General features: G+C 34.9%; 1 protein-coding gene across 1 annotated transcript in view; it reads left to right on the top strand.

The window, feature by feature from the left end:
• Positions 1-18,021, top strand: part of Rrp6 (exosome component Rrp6) — a 251,754-nt gene that overhangs the window by 61,812 nt on the left and 171,921 nt on the right. Inside the window, exons 6-8 of the mRNA XM_090393930.1 lie at positions 85-157; positions 1,693-1,803; positions 12,656-12,799. Coding sequence (XP_090250056.1) covers positions 85-157; positions 1,693-1,803; positions 12,656-12,799 — 328 coding nt within the window. The remainder of the gene's footprint in view (positions 1-84; positions 158-1,692; positions 1,804-12,655; positions 12,800-18,021) is intronic.

Here is an 18,021-nt window from a genome sequence, read left to right as displayed (position 1 = left end):
TTTTAAGATAAACCTTTCTATAAAATTATCTATAGTTTGTTATTGTAGTTAGAAAGTTAAGATATCTTTTACTTTCTTTTTCAGATATAGCCACCCTTATGAGGTTGAAATTGATATCTTTCATCCTGATGATCAGGTGGAGCCAGTTGAACCTCAGGTAATCATATTAATAGCATACATAAAAGCAGTTTGATAATACATTAATACTGCCAGAGTGATATTTTCAAAAATATTGTCTGTCTTTGTAAACCTAATATTGAAGCCAGATTCCAGTTTTTCATAATATATTACTGATATGAACCCTTGAAGGATATGCTGGATGCTATGAGAGTACCATTCAGTTAATTTGATGTTATCTTCCTTTGAACACAGTATGCTGCACTACCTTCCTCCTGCTGCAGATATTTCTCAGAATGACCATGATGACATGATATTGCAGTTACCATCCATCCTACTATTTATGGGGGATTTAAATGGACATAATATGGGTTGTGCTCACACACATAGGAGTAAAAAGTTGTTGAATGTGTGCTTGATAACATGTAGGGAGCAACACCTTCTTTCATGTGACATTTCACTGAAACATTCACTGCCATCAACTTAACTTCCTGCTCGCTCTTCTCTTTCCCACTGTTTAAGTTGGAAACTGGTGACAATCTATTTGGGAGTGATCACTTCCCCCTGATAACCACTTTCTGCATGGGCAACCATGTTCTCCATCGTGGATATTGTGGTGAAAAACTGAACAGCTGATTGATCCTTTTTTTTTTAGCAGAATCTGATTCTGCAGTGATCAGCTTCTATCCTATCGATGATATAATGACTTGTGCAGTAGTGTATCATACACGCTCCAACAATTGCAATTCCTAAAACATTGGTCGATTTGTCCATTTTCCTGAGCCATGGGGAATGATGATTGCACAGCATCCAAAGAAGCTTAGAAGAAAACTTGGGTATTTTCTGCACATAGCCCAACAAACCTAGCATGTTTCTCAGACATGCTTGAGTCTGAGCAAGACATATCTGTTTATAGAACCAAAAAGAACAAGAGCAGCTAACAGTAAAGTAGTCTGGGACGAAATCTGGAAAATGAAAGGCAGATACACCATCCACTGGCCTTGCCTTCCATCCTAGGACATAATAGTTGGCAACTCAACAGCAATTAACAACATGCTTAAGGAAATTTTTGCTAAAGCATCTACAGCATCTTCTTACCCCCCTCCCCAAGTTCCTTGCTGAAAGCAAAACATAAGAAATTTTGAAAAAAGCAAATTCTGTTTTCTTCAAACTGTACTAAAGAAATAATGAAAGATGCTTAGCTTTAATGTCGCCCAACTACTGTTGGATCAGACATTTGTTGATGTCTGGTTCAACAAGATGATGGCAACAGATGTTTATGGTTCTGTCATAAAGTTGCAATAGTTGATAATATCAACTATTGCAACTTTATGACAGAATTTTTCTGTGTTGGCATATTTCTGGATAACTGGCAAAAGGTAATTATTACCTTTCCTAAGGTAAGGAAGTATCCAACCGGTTGAGCCCATTCTAAGGAACGGATGAGAAGGATAGGATCATTTCCACTTGTTTCTATGAATATAATTGACATTTCCATATAAACTTAACAGTTAAGATAATTAATAATTATAAGGAAAAATTCCGTACTTGATGTACATTTTTAATTCATTGCAGATGCCAAAACAGTTAGAGGAAACAGAACTAGTTCTTATCAATCAGCCAAATGAATTGGAACAATTTGTTAATGTCCTGAAAAAGCAGAGTGAAATTGCCCTTGATTTAGAGGTAAGCTGTAAAACTTACTCAGACCTCTTCTGTGGTAATGTTTTGTAGCATATTAATTATAAAATTTTAGAATTGATTTGTCTAAATATATTAGCTTATTGACTAAAATTGAAAATGGAGGAAGAAAACTACATAGTTAAACTTTGTCACATTTGCCTACTGCTGAAGAACTGTGCATAATAAAGGACTTGTGAAATTTTGAAATTCTGATGAGTTATATTTGTCACCTACCTGGTGACACTATATGTGCATTCTGTTATGATAAAAAATTAAAAATGGAAAAAACTTGAATAATTATATAACCACAAAATTTTTGTTGTTTCATGACTTGTCAATGCAACTGAATGATTATAAAGAACAGAATAGCAGTTTAAAAAATTGTGCTACACAAAAAAAAAAAAAAAAAAAAAAAAAAAAAAAAAAAAAAAAAAAAATTGTAACCACAGTTGCAAGGTGTGTTTTTGGTATGGTCACTGTCAAAACTGAGAAATTAGACAGTCATTCTTATTTAAATTAGGCTGTGATTCATTAGCCTAATTTAAATAAGAATATCCATTATTTTTCCTAATTTTTGTTAATAATCTTCCTAAATGTTTTTCGCCATTGTAGTTAAGTGTGTTTCTGCTTTATATGAATAAATCTTCTAATGCCTTTTATTCTCCAAAAGGAGTAACTGAGTCCATTTAACTCCAACCGACTTTTGAAGACTGGAAAGTAGAAAACATCTGTTCTTACCCATCGCAGATAGCTGGCCTTGGTAACCCGAGGTCAGCTATCTGCAATGTTAATTCTTGAGTTGTGGGATTTTTAACCTAAGTTTATGTTTGAAGATCAAATAACTCTGGAATGAGTTAAAGAAAGGCTTAGAAAAAGCTTCTGTAGTAAGTTACTAGAATTGAAGTTAGAACAGTCTTTCGTCATGTGGTTTAGTGCTGTAGATGCAAAAGCCATTTCCTCAGGACTGTTTATATTGAAATTGAATTGAGATTGATAGGTTAAAGAAAACATGAGAATAAAGAACAGGGGGGAAAAAAAAAGAGTTAAGTAATTGTACAGTGTGTGTGTAAGCAAGGTTCATAGCCATACTGTACTACAATAAAAATATGAATTAGGCGATGCAGTCACTATAAACCCAAATGACCATATAGCAGGCCTGCACAACTTGATTGTCTTTGAGGGCCAAACCCAACTTGGACCACTTGACCAAGGGCCAGATCACTTTGGACCTTGAATCTTAGACTAGTCCACTGCAGCTAAACTTAAGTAAATTTGTTAGTAGGTCTACATTAAATACTAATTAATATGCATATTTAAATTTTTAGAGTTACAGTTAAAATTATAATGAAAATTATTTACAAACAGATATAATCAAAATATCTCAATAAAAACCACTTAAACATAAACAGAAAATTTACTAATAATTTCACCGAGAATATCACTTATTCTCAGTGAAATATCAGTGACTGAATGTCACAATGTGACACATTGCATTTCTTTGTTGCCACTATTTTATCAAAGTTTACTAATTTGGTGTCATGTTGGAAGTGGCCGTTCTTAATATGGCCTCTAAATTGATATCACTTAAAGATGAACGCTGTTTGGTTTTGTTCAAGTTCGTGACCGAAAATGTTTGTTCACAAGTATATGTACTCCCAAACATACAAAATACCTGGTAGGCAGTATACAACAAACTTTTAAATTTATCCTGATCCAGAATAGAATAAAACTCTTGTAAAGTATTCTCCCTATGCTTGACCCGATAGTTTTCAGAACACTGGTGATCAATAACTTCCATCTGGAGTTCGACAGGTAGATTTCCTGTTTCGATAGAAAATGGATCCTCAGTCACTTTTATGCAGACTTCATCTTCATTACTCAATGGCATTCTTTTCTGAAACTCCTCACTTAGAAGTGATATGTGCTTCTTATATTTTCCACCCACCATTGAATGATATTCTGATGGAATATTCTGTCAACAAGTTAAGAAATGTGACATATCCCCCTTAGCAAGTTGATTTTCAAACAAACTTAATTTCATTTTGAATACCTTTTATAAGAGACATTAACTGAAAAACAAACTTATTTTTTCCTTGAAGCTGTAGGTTAAGATCATTCAAGTGACCCAAAATGTCACAGAAGAAAAATAAATCTTGATTCCATTCTTCATCCATTATTTCTGGGAATTTTTCCATATCTTCTTGAGATTCCAAAAATTCATCTAGTTCATTTTTAGAGCAACAAAGCGTGACAAAACTGTACCAAGGCTCAACCAACGTACATCAGTGTGATATGGTAGATCCCTGTACTCGGCATCATTTTCTTCTAGAAACGCCTGAAACATTCTGTGTTTCAAACCCCGAGCTAGAATATAGTTGACCAGAGCAAATACTACTTGAATCACATGATCAAACTGCAAAACATTTGAACATAACACCTGCTGCTGAATTAGGTAGTGAAATTTTGTCAATGGTTTACTTGCATACTGTTCAACAAATGTTGCAGCTTTTTTCCAACATCTTTTCCACACATAGATGGGGAACCATCAGTACCAACTGCTACTAAATTCTTTAAATTTAAGGATAGTTTTTCGGTTACACACATCTTTACATTTTCTGCGATCTCCTTTCCTATTGTTCTTCCTTTCATTGAACACAAATCAGCAAGCTCCTCTGTCACCTCAAAATTCTTATTAACGTCTCTTACATATGTTAAAAGCTGTGAAGTATCTTTCATGTCAGTACTTTCATCCATAGCAAGCAAATAATAGACAAATTCACTAGCCGATTTTTGCAGGTTATCTTTAAGATCCTCGGCAATATTAGCCATCCTGCGCTTGAACAGTCATACAGGAAAAACTGATATTTTCAAAATTATTTTTCTTATCAGGACACAATTGGGAAACGACAATCATCAGACACTTTTTTATCAACTCTCCCTCAGTAAATTATTAGCCAGTGCAAACTATTTCTTGTGATATTTTTAAGTTTTTCTTTGTGGCAACTTCATTTGCAGATGTCACTTTTTTAAAGGCTTGTTGCTCACCGTTAAGGACACTTTCAATAACTTTGCTGCTTTTATTTGCTTTTCACTTGCATCCAACTTGCCAAGGTCAGGATGTTTCGATTCAAAATGACATCTCAGATTGTACTTTTTTGGCACAGCGATAGATTCCTGGCAAACAATGCACACTATTTTGTCCTTAAACAATGTAAAAAATATTTGTTTGTCCACCCAGGGTTAAATGCTCGATGTTCTGAATTTATTTTATGCTTTTTACTTAAGCTCATTGTGTCGAGATTGACAATATTAATTACAAAAAACTAATGATGAAAAACTCACAATAATGCAGGTTATGATAACAGTTATGTAATGTATTGCTCCAGCTACAATCAACCACTACACTGCCAAAGCCAGTCAAGGCACGGTCAACTTTGTGTAATACGATTCGTTCTCTTTCATAGACATCAAGTCGTTATCACGGAGATGTAACTTTGAATTTCCCCACAGCGACACTAGTGCTAACAAAACCTCGAAGCGATTGTAATAATTTGTTATTAAATACGACAGTGGAAATAACTTCAAATGCAATTTATTGTCGAGTTGAAAGAAACATGATTGTGACATAATCGCATGAACATAAACATGCAGAGTCTTAGTAAAAATTAAATTCAAATCGTCTAATTTCATATTCTCCCATATTATTAATTAATTTCAATCAGGCAGACGGGTCAAAATAAATAGCATTGCGGGCCGTATGTTGTGCAGGCCTACCATATAGGATTATTTTATGAGAGTACGCATAATACACAGCATATATCATAACAGTTCCATTCAACTCTTAGAATGTACATTTTTTTAAAATAAAATCATTTAGTCTCATGAAGTAGTCTCTTGATCTTGTTCTGAATTCATAATCTCAGGTTGCTGATTTTATTTCATTACACAGTTTATTGTGGCTGCTTTTTTTACTAAATGTTCAAAAGATTTATGAAAGAGTTCTTTGTTTGCCTTAGGAGACTACCAACAAGATTTTTGTCACAGTGTAAACTGTTCTGCATTATATAAATCTGGTTGGCCAAGTGATTAGCATATCTGCTCTCCAACCAACAGGCTGTAGGTTCCAATCCCACTATGGACATGGATATTTGTCATTTTCTTTAAGTGAGAAATGAATTTCATTACCAGTGTAAGGCTACCACCTTGCTTATTTGAAGGGCCTGAAGTGGCTTGAAAAAGTTCCACGTTTGGCTTTTATAGCTGTGTTGGTAGGTTATCTTAAAAATAAATGTTAAAAAAAAATTATATAAAAGAAAACCCTTAGTTTATCCACAGTATAATGTCTATAGGTTTATATACAACCATTCATCAGTAGAAGCAATGCACACAAGGCAAAACATTATGACCACCCAGCCTATTTCTGGGCATCCAGACTGTGCATGGTTGGTTGAACACAGTGATTGTTCTCATGGACATCACCATCCAAGCATTTCATGTGCTCTCCTGGTCACCTGATTCTCATGATTTGAATCCCGTTGAATATTGGTGGGATCATATGAAATGTAGCATCTGCAGGTTGGCACTAGCTCACTCAGTCACTGTCTTCTGGCACATTATTTTGTCTGGTTAGTCCAGAGCTCAGGACCATTTCATGAGCTAGTGAAGACAGTGCCAAGTGGAGTGGGAGTAATCTCTGATAAAGGAGATCCATCATGCCACATGGTAAGTGGCCGTAATATTTTTTTTCTCATGAGTGTGTGGGTGTGCACAGAAATTTTTACAGGTCATTTGTTTAAAAATATCATACAGTTATACAGATATATTCTACTTTAGAAGAATATCAAGAATTTCAAACAGGTCATTAGTGAAATATACAAATAAATCAGTAAAGGCTATAGCTCTATTATCTTTTCAATTCTTATCAAGGACTTCCTATTGTTATAGTAATCTCCATCCTCAGCTGTCAACTGATATCATATTGCAATGAAAACATTATCCATACATAGTATAAGCACTGTTGGTACCAGGTTATTTTGTGCCCTAGGCAAAGTTTACAAGTGCACCCCTTATTTCACAAACTAAAATGTTTCTAATTGACATTAAACAAAATAAAATCATCTTTCAGGTTAAATTAATAGGGTTTTTTTTCTTTTTTAATTAATTTGAAAATTCTCTGTTATAATTCATTTACAAAAAAAAAAAGTTATAAAATACCGAAATTTAATATTTTAAAATGTTAATGTTTAAAATATTTATCTTAACTGAATTTTAAATAGCGATAAGTTCATATCATTTAGGTAAGGAACAAAAAAAGAACCAAGAGTTAAATAGTAAAATAGTGTGATGTTTGGGGGATAAGGAAAAATAATCAATACCTAAATCATATATCACTATTTAATTTTGATATTTTAGAAAAGTATGAATAAAGCATAGCTTGAAATTTTGCGCCCTAGGAGGTTGCCTAGTTTGCCTAAATGGTAGCAGCTGCCCAGAGTAAGTATCTTAAATCTTTCTACTATGAATTACTAACTTTTTTTTTCCTTGTGTTCTAATGGTATACAAATCAAGCTCTCCTCGTGCTTTTAACATCTCGTATTCTTAATGTGCTTTTTCATTCTTTAATGGTTATTCTGTTCTTTTGAATCACTTGAGTTGACAGTGGCATGAAACACAATAATCAAAAATTTTGTATTATAATAAAATGTATAATTTGTATAAATTATATTAGATGATATAAGTTTTTTTTATTGAATATATATTGAGAGCATGTTCTGTGAATTATTACTTGAACATTACTAATGGTAGTTAGCAGCTAGTTGAATCTGTGTGATTTGAACTGATTTTAACTACAGCAAGTAGTTTTATTATTATGCAAAACTAGACTGCCCATGCAGTTAACCAACATAATAGACTATCCCAGTTAATTGTTTTGGTATTAATTCTAACCAACCAACTAGCCAACCACTGATAGAATTTGTAGGCAAGCAACATGCAAACAGCTACATAAATACTCTCTCTGAGAAAGAGAGATGGAAATAGTTACAAATAATATAAGAAGGAAGGAAGGAAATGGTAATTTTATAATACTAAGACTTACAGACTGTAATAATAAAGCAGTTTACTTAACAACTTCAGTGAAAGTGTTCATACCTCTATTCAGTAAAAAGAAATAATTACAATAAGTATATTGGAGTTTTGAAGATATATTATACTTTAAGTTTACAATTAATGTTTGGGAAACTAATAAATATAACCAAATTATTGAAAGTATGTTATCTGATCAAAATTATCCAATAATGATGGATATGGCTATACACATCACATGCTCATACAGGTATAAAAGGAAGCAGACAGTCTTGCAATCTTCATAGACAAGCATTAACAGCAAATTGGACCATACTGAAGAGCTCAGTGACTTGACGTGCAACAGCTCAGTTTGGGAAAATTTTACTCTGATCAAGTGCAAGTGAAGTTATTGTGAAGTGCGAATGCCTAGCAGCAACAGCACACTTGCAACACAGTTGGCCACATAAAATCACAAAGTGGGACTACCAAGTGCTGAAGCATATGGAACAAAAAAAAATAATTGAAACACTTTACCAAGTTCCCAAATACCTCTGCAAGCAACACCAGCACCAGAACTGTTCTTCAGGAGCTGAAGAACATCAGTTTCCATGGGTCTGCAGCTGTACATAAACCTAGCATCAAGGGCAATGCCTGGCATTCAGTAGCATAGTGTAAAGCTTGCTGACCTTAGACTCTGGAGCAGTAGAAATGTTTTCTCCGAATTGGTGAGTCATGCTTTACTACCTGGCAGTCCAACTGACAAGTCTGAGCAGATGCCAGGAGATGCTACCTGCCCAATATGTTGTGCCAACTGTGAAGTTTGGTGGAGAAGACATCATGGTTTGGGCTGGGCTGCTTCACTCCAGTGATGGGGAATCTTAATACTGTGTCCTGTTCCAGACAAACCTGTGCTTCCAACTTTTGACAGGAGTTCAGTGAAGATCCTTTCTGGTGTCAATAACAGTGCCTCCATTTGCACATTTGCAGAGCAAAATCTGTGCAGAAATGGTTTGATGAAATGGATGTTGAAGAACTGATTGCAAGCCAGGACCAAATTTCGCAAATATCAGTGACAAACCTAACTATGTTCTTCTGGAAGAATGGAAGGGAATTACTACAGCAACAAAACAAAATCTTGAATCTTCCCAGAAGATTCAAGCCTGTTATTGCAGTAAAGGATAGATCAACTCCATATTAATGTGATTCATATTAGAGTGAGAGTTGGAATCAGCAGGCACCTGGAGATTTTTGATCAGATAGCATACTGGTCATTAATGCTTTGATCCAATGGTTAATTAGGTTTCTTTAAAGCCAGTTTACCTGACCTTGAGCTTGAAGCAGTCGCGAATAAATGACAAAAAAGGGAACTCTCATACTGGTGGAGGTTCAGGTGAATACACATCTATGAGTGCAAAGTGGCTGTTTAATTCAGTGATTTCTAGGATTGTTCATTCAAAAAGATAAGTGCAAAAAGTGTTATTTTCCATAATTGAGCATGCCCAATCTCGTTATATTCTTTGAACAAGAAAGTTCATTAGGTTACCTTTTTCTGTTAACAGTCATGATTGTTTGTTACAGAATGATTGTGGTGGGAGTTGGATATTTAGTTTGTATTTGTGTTCAAGTTTGTGTTAAGTCAAGTTATTTCTCACTCTAATACACTTCTGAAAAGTCCTGACCAAAGTTCAATTCTATTCCTTTTGTCCCCACAAGTTCGCTGCATTGAGATTCAGTTGTGCTCATTTCTTTTAATTTTATCAGTTTGAGGTGAGTAATGCTGATGGCATGTGGGTATCTTAGATAATTTTTCATATAACAAACAGCAACTTAACATTATGGGTAACTTGTTTTTTGGATTGAAAAGTTTTAAAATATGCCATAATCTAAACAGCAAGTTATTAGTTCATCTTAAGATCTAAAAAATACTCTAGCATACTCCTATGGCATTTATGCAAATTTTAATGTTAACTTTTCGATTTTTGATAGAGGAAATAGGAGATAGAATGTGTCAGTAAAAGGTGGCATCACTTAAGACTGATCTATGGATAGCTTGGCAGTGTGATAAATAGTACTGTCTGGCAAAATTCATTTTAAATTCATTGATGAAATATGAACTACCTATTATTTGGTAATTATGATGCCTGTTTGATGTTTTATTATTTGCAGCATTGAAAATAACCATGCCAGGTATCATTTATGCATTCATGCAAATTCTTTAAGTAATTTTATTTTTATAGCAAAGGCTAAAATATAATACAACAAACTCAAATAACATAATAAATAAAAAAATCACATTGTAGTACTGTTTAGCACTGTAAATTAAAGTTGGTGATAATTATGTTCGGAACATAATTTCGGAACGAAATTAGTCGGAACACTAAATTAGCTGTATACAAGACTGTGTTCAAACCAATTTTAACTTATGGATCTGAGAGCTGGGTCAGAAGTAAAACACTTGACCAAAGACTAGAGACCGCAGATATGAGAGGCCTGAGAAAGATTAGAGGCATGAACAGATGGCATCAATGGCAATATCATATTAAAAATGAGGATATTAGGAAAGAACTTGACATTGTCAGCATCCAGGAATGCGTTAGCAGAGCTAATCTCAGATGGTATGGTCACTTAAATAGAATGGGAGAGGAAAGATTAGCAAAACAAGTGTTCTCTGCCAGGTTGGCAGGAAAACGACCCAGAGGAAGACCAAGATATAGGTGGATTGATACGGTACAAAGTGCCTTAGACGATAGAAATATAAGATCTGATAATGTTGGAGTCTTGACAAGTAACAGACTGATTTGGAGGAAAATTGTAGATAGGAAGTTAGTAATGATGTAATTTTTTCATGTAGTACTGTCATATCCTGTACACCCCTTGAGGGTACATGGCAGGAATTTGATGATGATGATAATTATGTTTTATGTAATGTCTTAAGCATGTTAAATTTAAGTGTTCATGTGTTAAATTTAAGTATACATTTTATTAGCAGTAAAATGTAAAATAATGTATCTTTAAATTTGCTATTTTTGCTGCAGTTGCTGTCTGCAAATAAACTTTATCTTTTTATCTCTAATATTAAAAACAAATTTATATAGCAGTTATTCAGTTTAGTTAAGGAATCTGTAGACTTGTACCAGATTTATTTAAGAGTGTGCCATTATCTGTATAAAGTAAAGACCCGAGTTGAATATCTCCAGTTTTGATTTGATATCAGCTCTGGTGCCATTTTCTTTCATAATGAATATATATATAGATGACAAATAAGAGTGAAGATGCTTGCACCCTTTCTCACACCTGATTTTACATCACACTTTCTGTACCTTGTTCAATATTAACCGTTGAATTGCAATTCAAATATGGACTGTACTGTTTGATATGATTGTCCTGTTTACACCTTATGTATCTATATGTAATCTAGGGTTTAAAACAGCTTTTCTTGTGAAACCTTGTCATATGCCTTTCCCAGGTCTACAAGAAAATCATATTTTAGTTATGTTTCTCATCTATTTATCTGAAAAAGTGAAAATCTAATCCTGAAAACCTGAATCTTGCATGTACTTTTCCAGGTTTCCATTCCACCATTTTTCTTAGCTTCTTCTCTAGTATGTTTGCATAAATCTTACCTAGAATACTCAGTAGGGAAATGCCTCTGTGATTTTCACATTCAGTTTCATTCTTTTTTATACAAGGTACTGTGAGAGCTCTTCCACTCATTTGGAATTTGATCTTCTGAATTATGTAGAGCACCCACTGTAAATTTTTTATGCCACCATCATTGAACATTCTGGTTGAATTTCATTAACTCTAGTTGCCTTTCCATATTTCTGTTGTTTTACTTTTTATACTTCAAGTATTAAAAGCAGCTATTCTCTTCCACTCTGACTTCTTAGGTCCTTCTATATGTGGCTACTGAAAAAATCCAGATTCCAAAAAATCCAAACTACCCAGAATCTCAGCTTTGTTCCTGTAGTGATATTTAAAATCTGAAAAGATAGATCTAAGTATTATCCTAGCTGTTCTTAATCTTCTTCTGATGTCTTCTGAACAGCAATTTTTCACATTAATAATGGATTCCAGATACTTATATTGCTGACTTCCTCAATTAAGGTATACTAATTTTTCAGGATGCTCTCTATTTAGACTTCATTCAAGAAAATCCTAATTTTTTTCTTACTAGGGTTGAGTTCAAGTTCTCTGTCAAGGATATATATCCTAATTCCTCCTTGTCATTATAGAGGAATACTATATCATTGACATATCTCAGGTTGCTGACCCATCTGCCACCTATCCTCTTTAGCTCATCCATTGCTACACATGTGATGTCTCCTCAGCATATATAATGAATGGGTGTGGAGAAAGCAGCTGTCTTTGCCTAACTCTGTTGGCTATCTGGAGCCAATCACTTAATGCAACACTTGCTCCCACTTTGGCTTTTTGCTCACCTTACAGATTAACTAACACTCTGATAACGTGTTGAAGAAAATGCTTTACTTCTTTACCGCACACAATTTTGCATGCTGAATATAATCAAAAGCTTTTGATTAGTCTGTGAAATACATTACCAAAGTCTAATCTCTGTATACTTTACAATAATATGCCTAAAAAAATGCTGCCTGTTCTTCAGGTATCTCAGGCTTGACTTTGGCCTCAATCCTATTTAGAATAACCTTTAGTAGAATCTTGCTTGCATGAGAGGTTAAACTAATAGTTCTTTAGTTCTTGCAATCTTTTGTATATCTCTGCTTGTGGAGTGAACATGTGCTAAAGCTAAATATCTTAATTGTTTCAGCATCATTCATATCGTACATTCCAAGGAATCACTTGCTTAATGCAGATTTCAACTAGAGAAAAAGACTACATTATTGATACTTTAGAGCTAAGAAATGATCTCCACATTTTAAATGAAGTATTTACTGATCCCAGAATTGTCAAAGTAAGTAAAATTTCAACTTTCTCTTTATCAGGAGAGTCATATAACATAAGTATATACTGTATTAAAAAATAATAAATTTTGACTTTATTTCTCTGGTGTATGTTTATCCATTGACTTATCCTATAAGTTTCCTACAACTTATGTACATCTTCAGGATAAAATATCAATTTGAAAAATGACTTGTATTAACGATGATTACTGACGTAACAACTGTCATACATAGAATTAACTTCAACTAGATGGTGAACTGCATCAAGATATCAGATGTCAGGATAATTTTTGCACTGTGTTGTATAACAGCTATTGTAGCCTGATTTACAGTTAAACAAATCTTTGATATACATCAGTCAGTTTGATTAAAATGAGATGGAGGTTTTGTTATACTGATTTAGATAATGTAGCATTTAAGTGACTTGTTTGAATCCACATATATAGCTGTTAAATTCAGTATGTCATTCCTGTGAGCTACCAAAATACCTGATAGTCCACTGTTTTTTTCCATCTTTGATGTGTTATTTCATACAGATTATTCTGTAGTTGTTACTCTTATGGATTCTTAATCGTAGTAGTTGATATAGTAAGTACCACTTATGTAAATGTAAAACATTTTGTATACTCCTGATCTCTTTAGAATGAGGTTTTTTCCCTGAGGGAGTGGGGTTGTCATAGCAACACGAGGATTTTTTAAAATAGTGTGAAGGAAACTTAAGTTGTACTGTTTAAGTACATCTATCTTATTAGTGAAATTTTGTTGGACAAGGAAATTTCACCTTAAGGAGGTGGTCTATTTCTTTAAACTCTGAATTAGATAGGAGTTCAATAATTGAATGTCAAAAACAGGAATTTTCTGATTGGCTGATATAAATTTTAAGAAATAATAATTATTTTTATTTGTTTTTATCACAAGAGGTCAGGCTATACAGGTTAATTAGTTTGATGTTATTTGCCTGCCTGGTTGGCCAAGTAGTTAGTATATTTGCTCTCTAATTAGCATGCTGTAGGTTCAAATCCCACCATAGGTAAGGGTGTTTGTGATTGTCTTTAGGTGGGAGATGAATATCATAGCCCAGTATGAGACCTTTGCCCTGCTTATTGTAGGCCTGAAAAAGTTCCATGTTTGGTCTCTGTATCACAGTTTCCAGACAATATAAAGGATAGATCAAGGAAATACAAAAAAATATATATATAAAAAAATTGATTTAAAAAAAAAAAATTGGAAATAATCCTTGGCTCACTCACAGCACTATAATAAAACGTGAGTTGCTTTAACATATTGTGTGTATGTGTGTGTATCTTCATGAAAATTATCTTAGTGTAAAGAGTAGAATTCCGTGCGGTTAGCCTAGTGGCTATGCGCTTCGCAACCATATATATGCCTGGGGAAGGAGTGTCGTAGGTACGATTCACGTTGGAGACGTGAGGAGCTGAAGAATCTTCCTCAGCCGTAGCCAAGTTAGCCGGGCTTGGGCGTGGACAGTAGGGTTTTTTCCCCAGTTTATCCTGGGGTTTTTCATCCTGCAAAGCAGGAAAACCAGCCTTGAGAATTCAACACTACGGACATAGGATACACTGGGGCATAGGGCTTGACCACCTTATCCTGTGAATAGTTTGAGGTCCGATGATTAATAAACCCTCGACATTGCAAGGTAAAAGTGAGAAAGGAAGATGAGATGAGAAGTGGTTTTATAATCTCTCAAGCAGTGGTTGAGTCATATATCTAATACATTATTAGCTTTTCACTTTTCTTCGTTTAAACTTCAACAAGGTTCAGATCTTACTGAACCTTGTTGGAGTTTAATTTTCCAACAAGGTTCAGTAGGAAGTGGAGGAATAATGGTTACCAATTCAATCTGTAGAATTGACATAGTACTGAAACTTTGCATATAAGAGATAGAGGTTGAAAGAAGTCCATAAGGGACGTATGATAGCTGAGCCGAATTGTTCCTCTCCGAACATAGAGCATAAAGAATTTTTAGTTAAGTTTTAGGTGCACAATGCCATTTTAAGGCTGGGTGGATTTGGGATGTATATAGTTTATAGCTAGATGGATGAAAAATAGCATCTTGAGCCAAAGAGTGCCTTAATTTTTAAATACTGAGGAAGCAATTCATGTGATATGTTTGTGCCAGAAGAGGCTAGAAGTAAATGTCAGTTAAGGAGAGAGATCTGATCCTGTCTGGTGAAGTGTGTATTACTGAGGAGAGGTGAGCTGAGATCTATTTTAAGGAAGGGCAGGACTGCATTTTGGTGTCATGGAAGGAGACTAGGCTATCCTTTGCCACTGAAGGATGATATGAGGGTTAGTTGGTATTAATTGGAAATTAATACCAACTAATATTAATACCAACCAAATATTAATATGAGGGTTAGAGGGATAGTTGGTACTAATTGGAAATCTTTATGCTTGGGATGGCTGAGAACTGCATAGTTTGGTGAAAGAGTAGGATGAATGGAGTGTAGTGGTGATTGAATGCTGGCTATTTAATTATAGGAGAAAGAGGGTAGGTGATAGTCCTGAGGCATTCGTGCATTGGTGGCAAAGCTTAGAGAGAGCCATCCACTATGACATGCAGTGAACAACCGTAAGCTGGCTACCCAATTATAGAGGATGGTTAGATAGGCCAAAGGTTGGCAAATTGTTTAGGATGCCATCAAAAGCTCTGAAAATATCGAGCAATGGCACTACTGAACCTTTGTATGGTACACGTTCAGTACTGGGTAAAGTAGGCTGAGGTCAGCCATGGACCTTGAATGGTATGGTGGAATGCAATACTGATGATTCCTAATTAACTGGTGAGCATCTAGATAGTAGAGTAGTCGACTATGGATGATATTCTCCATTATTTTGCAGAGGATTGGTGTTGTGATGCCCATTGGCTGGTAGTTTGACAGTATAGTAGACTTTTATCATCCTCTTTATGGAGTATGCTGGATATATAATTGCTTCAACACATTGGAAGTGGCAGCTAAGTATAAAAGATTGTGGAGACGATACCAAACAGGTGTGTTAGCTCTTGAGCACAATGTTTGGTACAATTGGAGAAATACCATCAGGTCAAGAAGACCTCTTGTGTCTAAGGTTAGTATTCTTCTGATGTCTTTTTGCCAACAAACCATAGCAGGCATATGGTGCTCATATTATGAGCACCAAGCAAATGAAGTAGGAGGCTACTTAAATTGGTCATATATGCAGGAGTTGTAGAAAAATACCTTGGGGTGGGAGTAACAGGGTGTGAGCCCTCACACCCCCATTACTCCCACCCATGATCCTATCCTCCTCCTTCCCCAAAAATTTCTATCTTTCACCTCCCTCCCAAAAAATTCTCTGCCCACCCCAATTTTTAAAAAAACCCGAGTTTTTAAAAGTTTGCATACCTCTTGTCTCATCAATAATTCTCCCATATCTCTATCCCCACATTTCTACCCCCCCCCCCTTTTCAGTCATACTTCAATAGCATGTGAATGTATATTGCCATACGCCGGATGTCACTGAATAAGGAGACAACTAGCAACATCCTACAAAGGTATGTCAGAATTATCTTTCCTATATATTTTTCATATATCTGTCTATAAAACATCAGTAATGCCCTAAAAATTGAGAAAAGGCCAATGACATTATAAAAAGGGATATTCCTAAACAAAATAGGCTAAAATGGCCATAAAAATAATATTTACTTAGAGGAGTAACATGGGAATTTTCCCAGAAATAATACCTGTAATTTATTTTTGTGTTTATACTGCAGATGTTAGTCAAGTCGGTTTGAAAGTGTATTTTTATTATTGGGTATTCTGCTGGCATATAATTAGTCTTATTTTGTTGATCATTTTTTGAGAGAGATTTGTTTTTGTCACTGTCAATGTTATAGGTTCATTTATGATTAATTGAAAGGATAGAGTGTTGGGGCTTAAGGGTCAAAGCTGTATAATTGAGAGGAGACCTCCACATAGCCTTTAAAGGAATGCGGAGAACCGACCAGGGCTTCTGACCTAATGTCCAATCCTCACCTTCTCATAGTGCACCCTGTTGGGTATCTACTTTGATACTGAACGAACGAGGATGTGCTGGCAATTTGGGATTTAGCCGACCAAATTGTATTCTTATTGGTTAAACCAAAATAAAAAATGATGGTACAACATGACAAAATTTCATTGCCCTGTTAAACAAGGCCCCGCCCCCGTTGTTTTTGCCAGGGAACCAGGGTGAACAGCGAAAATTCAGCTACTGGAACAAATCTGAAAACAAACCCCAACTCTACATCACCAGAGTTAAAGATCGGTACTATCAACGTAAGAAACCTGAATGGCAAAGAAATGGAGCTAGCTGAGGAATTAGATAAGTACCAGATCGACATAATAGGGGCAACTGAAATAAAAAAGACTAAACTGGTGAGATCTTTCTGAGCAATAAATACAAAATGTTATACTCAGGCAATGACAATCAAGGAAAAGAAGGAGTAGCCATTGTATTCAACACAAAATACGAGGCTAATCTTCTTGAATGGCAGTCAGTCTCAAGTAGAGTAATGTGGGCAAATATGAGAATGGGGAACTGGACAATGAGACTTATTTGTGCCTATGGTCCCACAGAAGAATCTACTAAAGTAGAAGTTGAGGAATTTTTTGAGGCTTTAGAAAAAGCAATTGACACAATGAAAAAGGAAAAGTTGGTCCTTGTTAGGGATCTAAATAGCAGTAGGAAATGATTGTGAGACATACAAAAATATTTTGGGAAAATTTAGAGAAAAGAGCAAAGCTAATAATAATGGCAAATATCTGTTGGATTTCTGCTCAGGACATGGACTGGTTATTACTAACACCATGTTCCAACATAAAAATGTGCACAAATTCACATGGAGAGAAGAGGCTAGGAATAAGAAAAGTCTCATTGACTATGTTATTGTTGATAGTGATGTTTTCTCCCTGGTGCAGGACACCAGAGTGTACAGAGGATTTGAAATTGGAAGTGATCACTATTTAGTCTTGAGCAGGATAAAATTGAATTTCATATTGAAAAGAATAACATGTAAGAAAGTTTTAAAGCGAATAAAAGTTGAGCAGCTCTCAGATGTGTACTATAGACTAAAATACAGAAAGATTATTGGGAAAAAAATGAAAGAGTTTGAGAACAGGAATCAAACCTTGGAGATTCAGTGGCAAGCTCTGAAGAAAACATTGATTGATTCTGCCAGAGAGGCATGTGGTGAGGTTGTCTGCGAGGATAA

Source organism: Typopeltis vanoorti, chromosome 6 (genome assembly GCF_054136105.1).
Source record: "Typopeltis vanoorti isolate ZY-2024b chromosome 6, IOZ_Tvanoo_1.0, whole genome shotgun sequence".
In the NCBI taxonomy this organism is placed as follows: Eukaryota; Metazoa; Arthropoda; class Arachnida; order Uropygi; family Thelyphonidae; genus Typopeltis; species Typopeltis vanoorti.
This window is presented reverse-complemented; position numbering and strand designations above follow the sequence as displayed.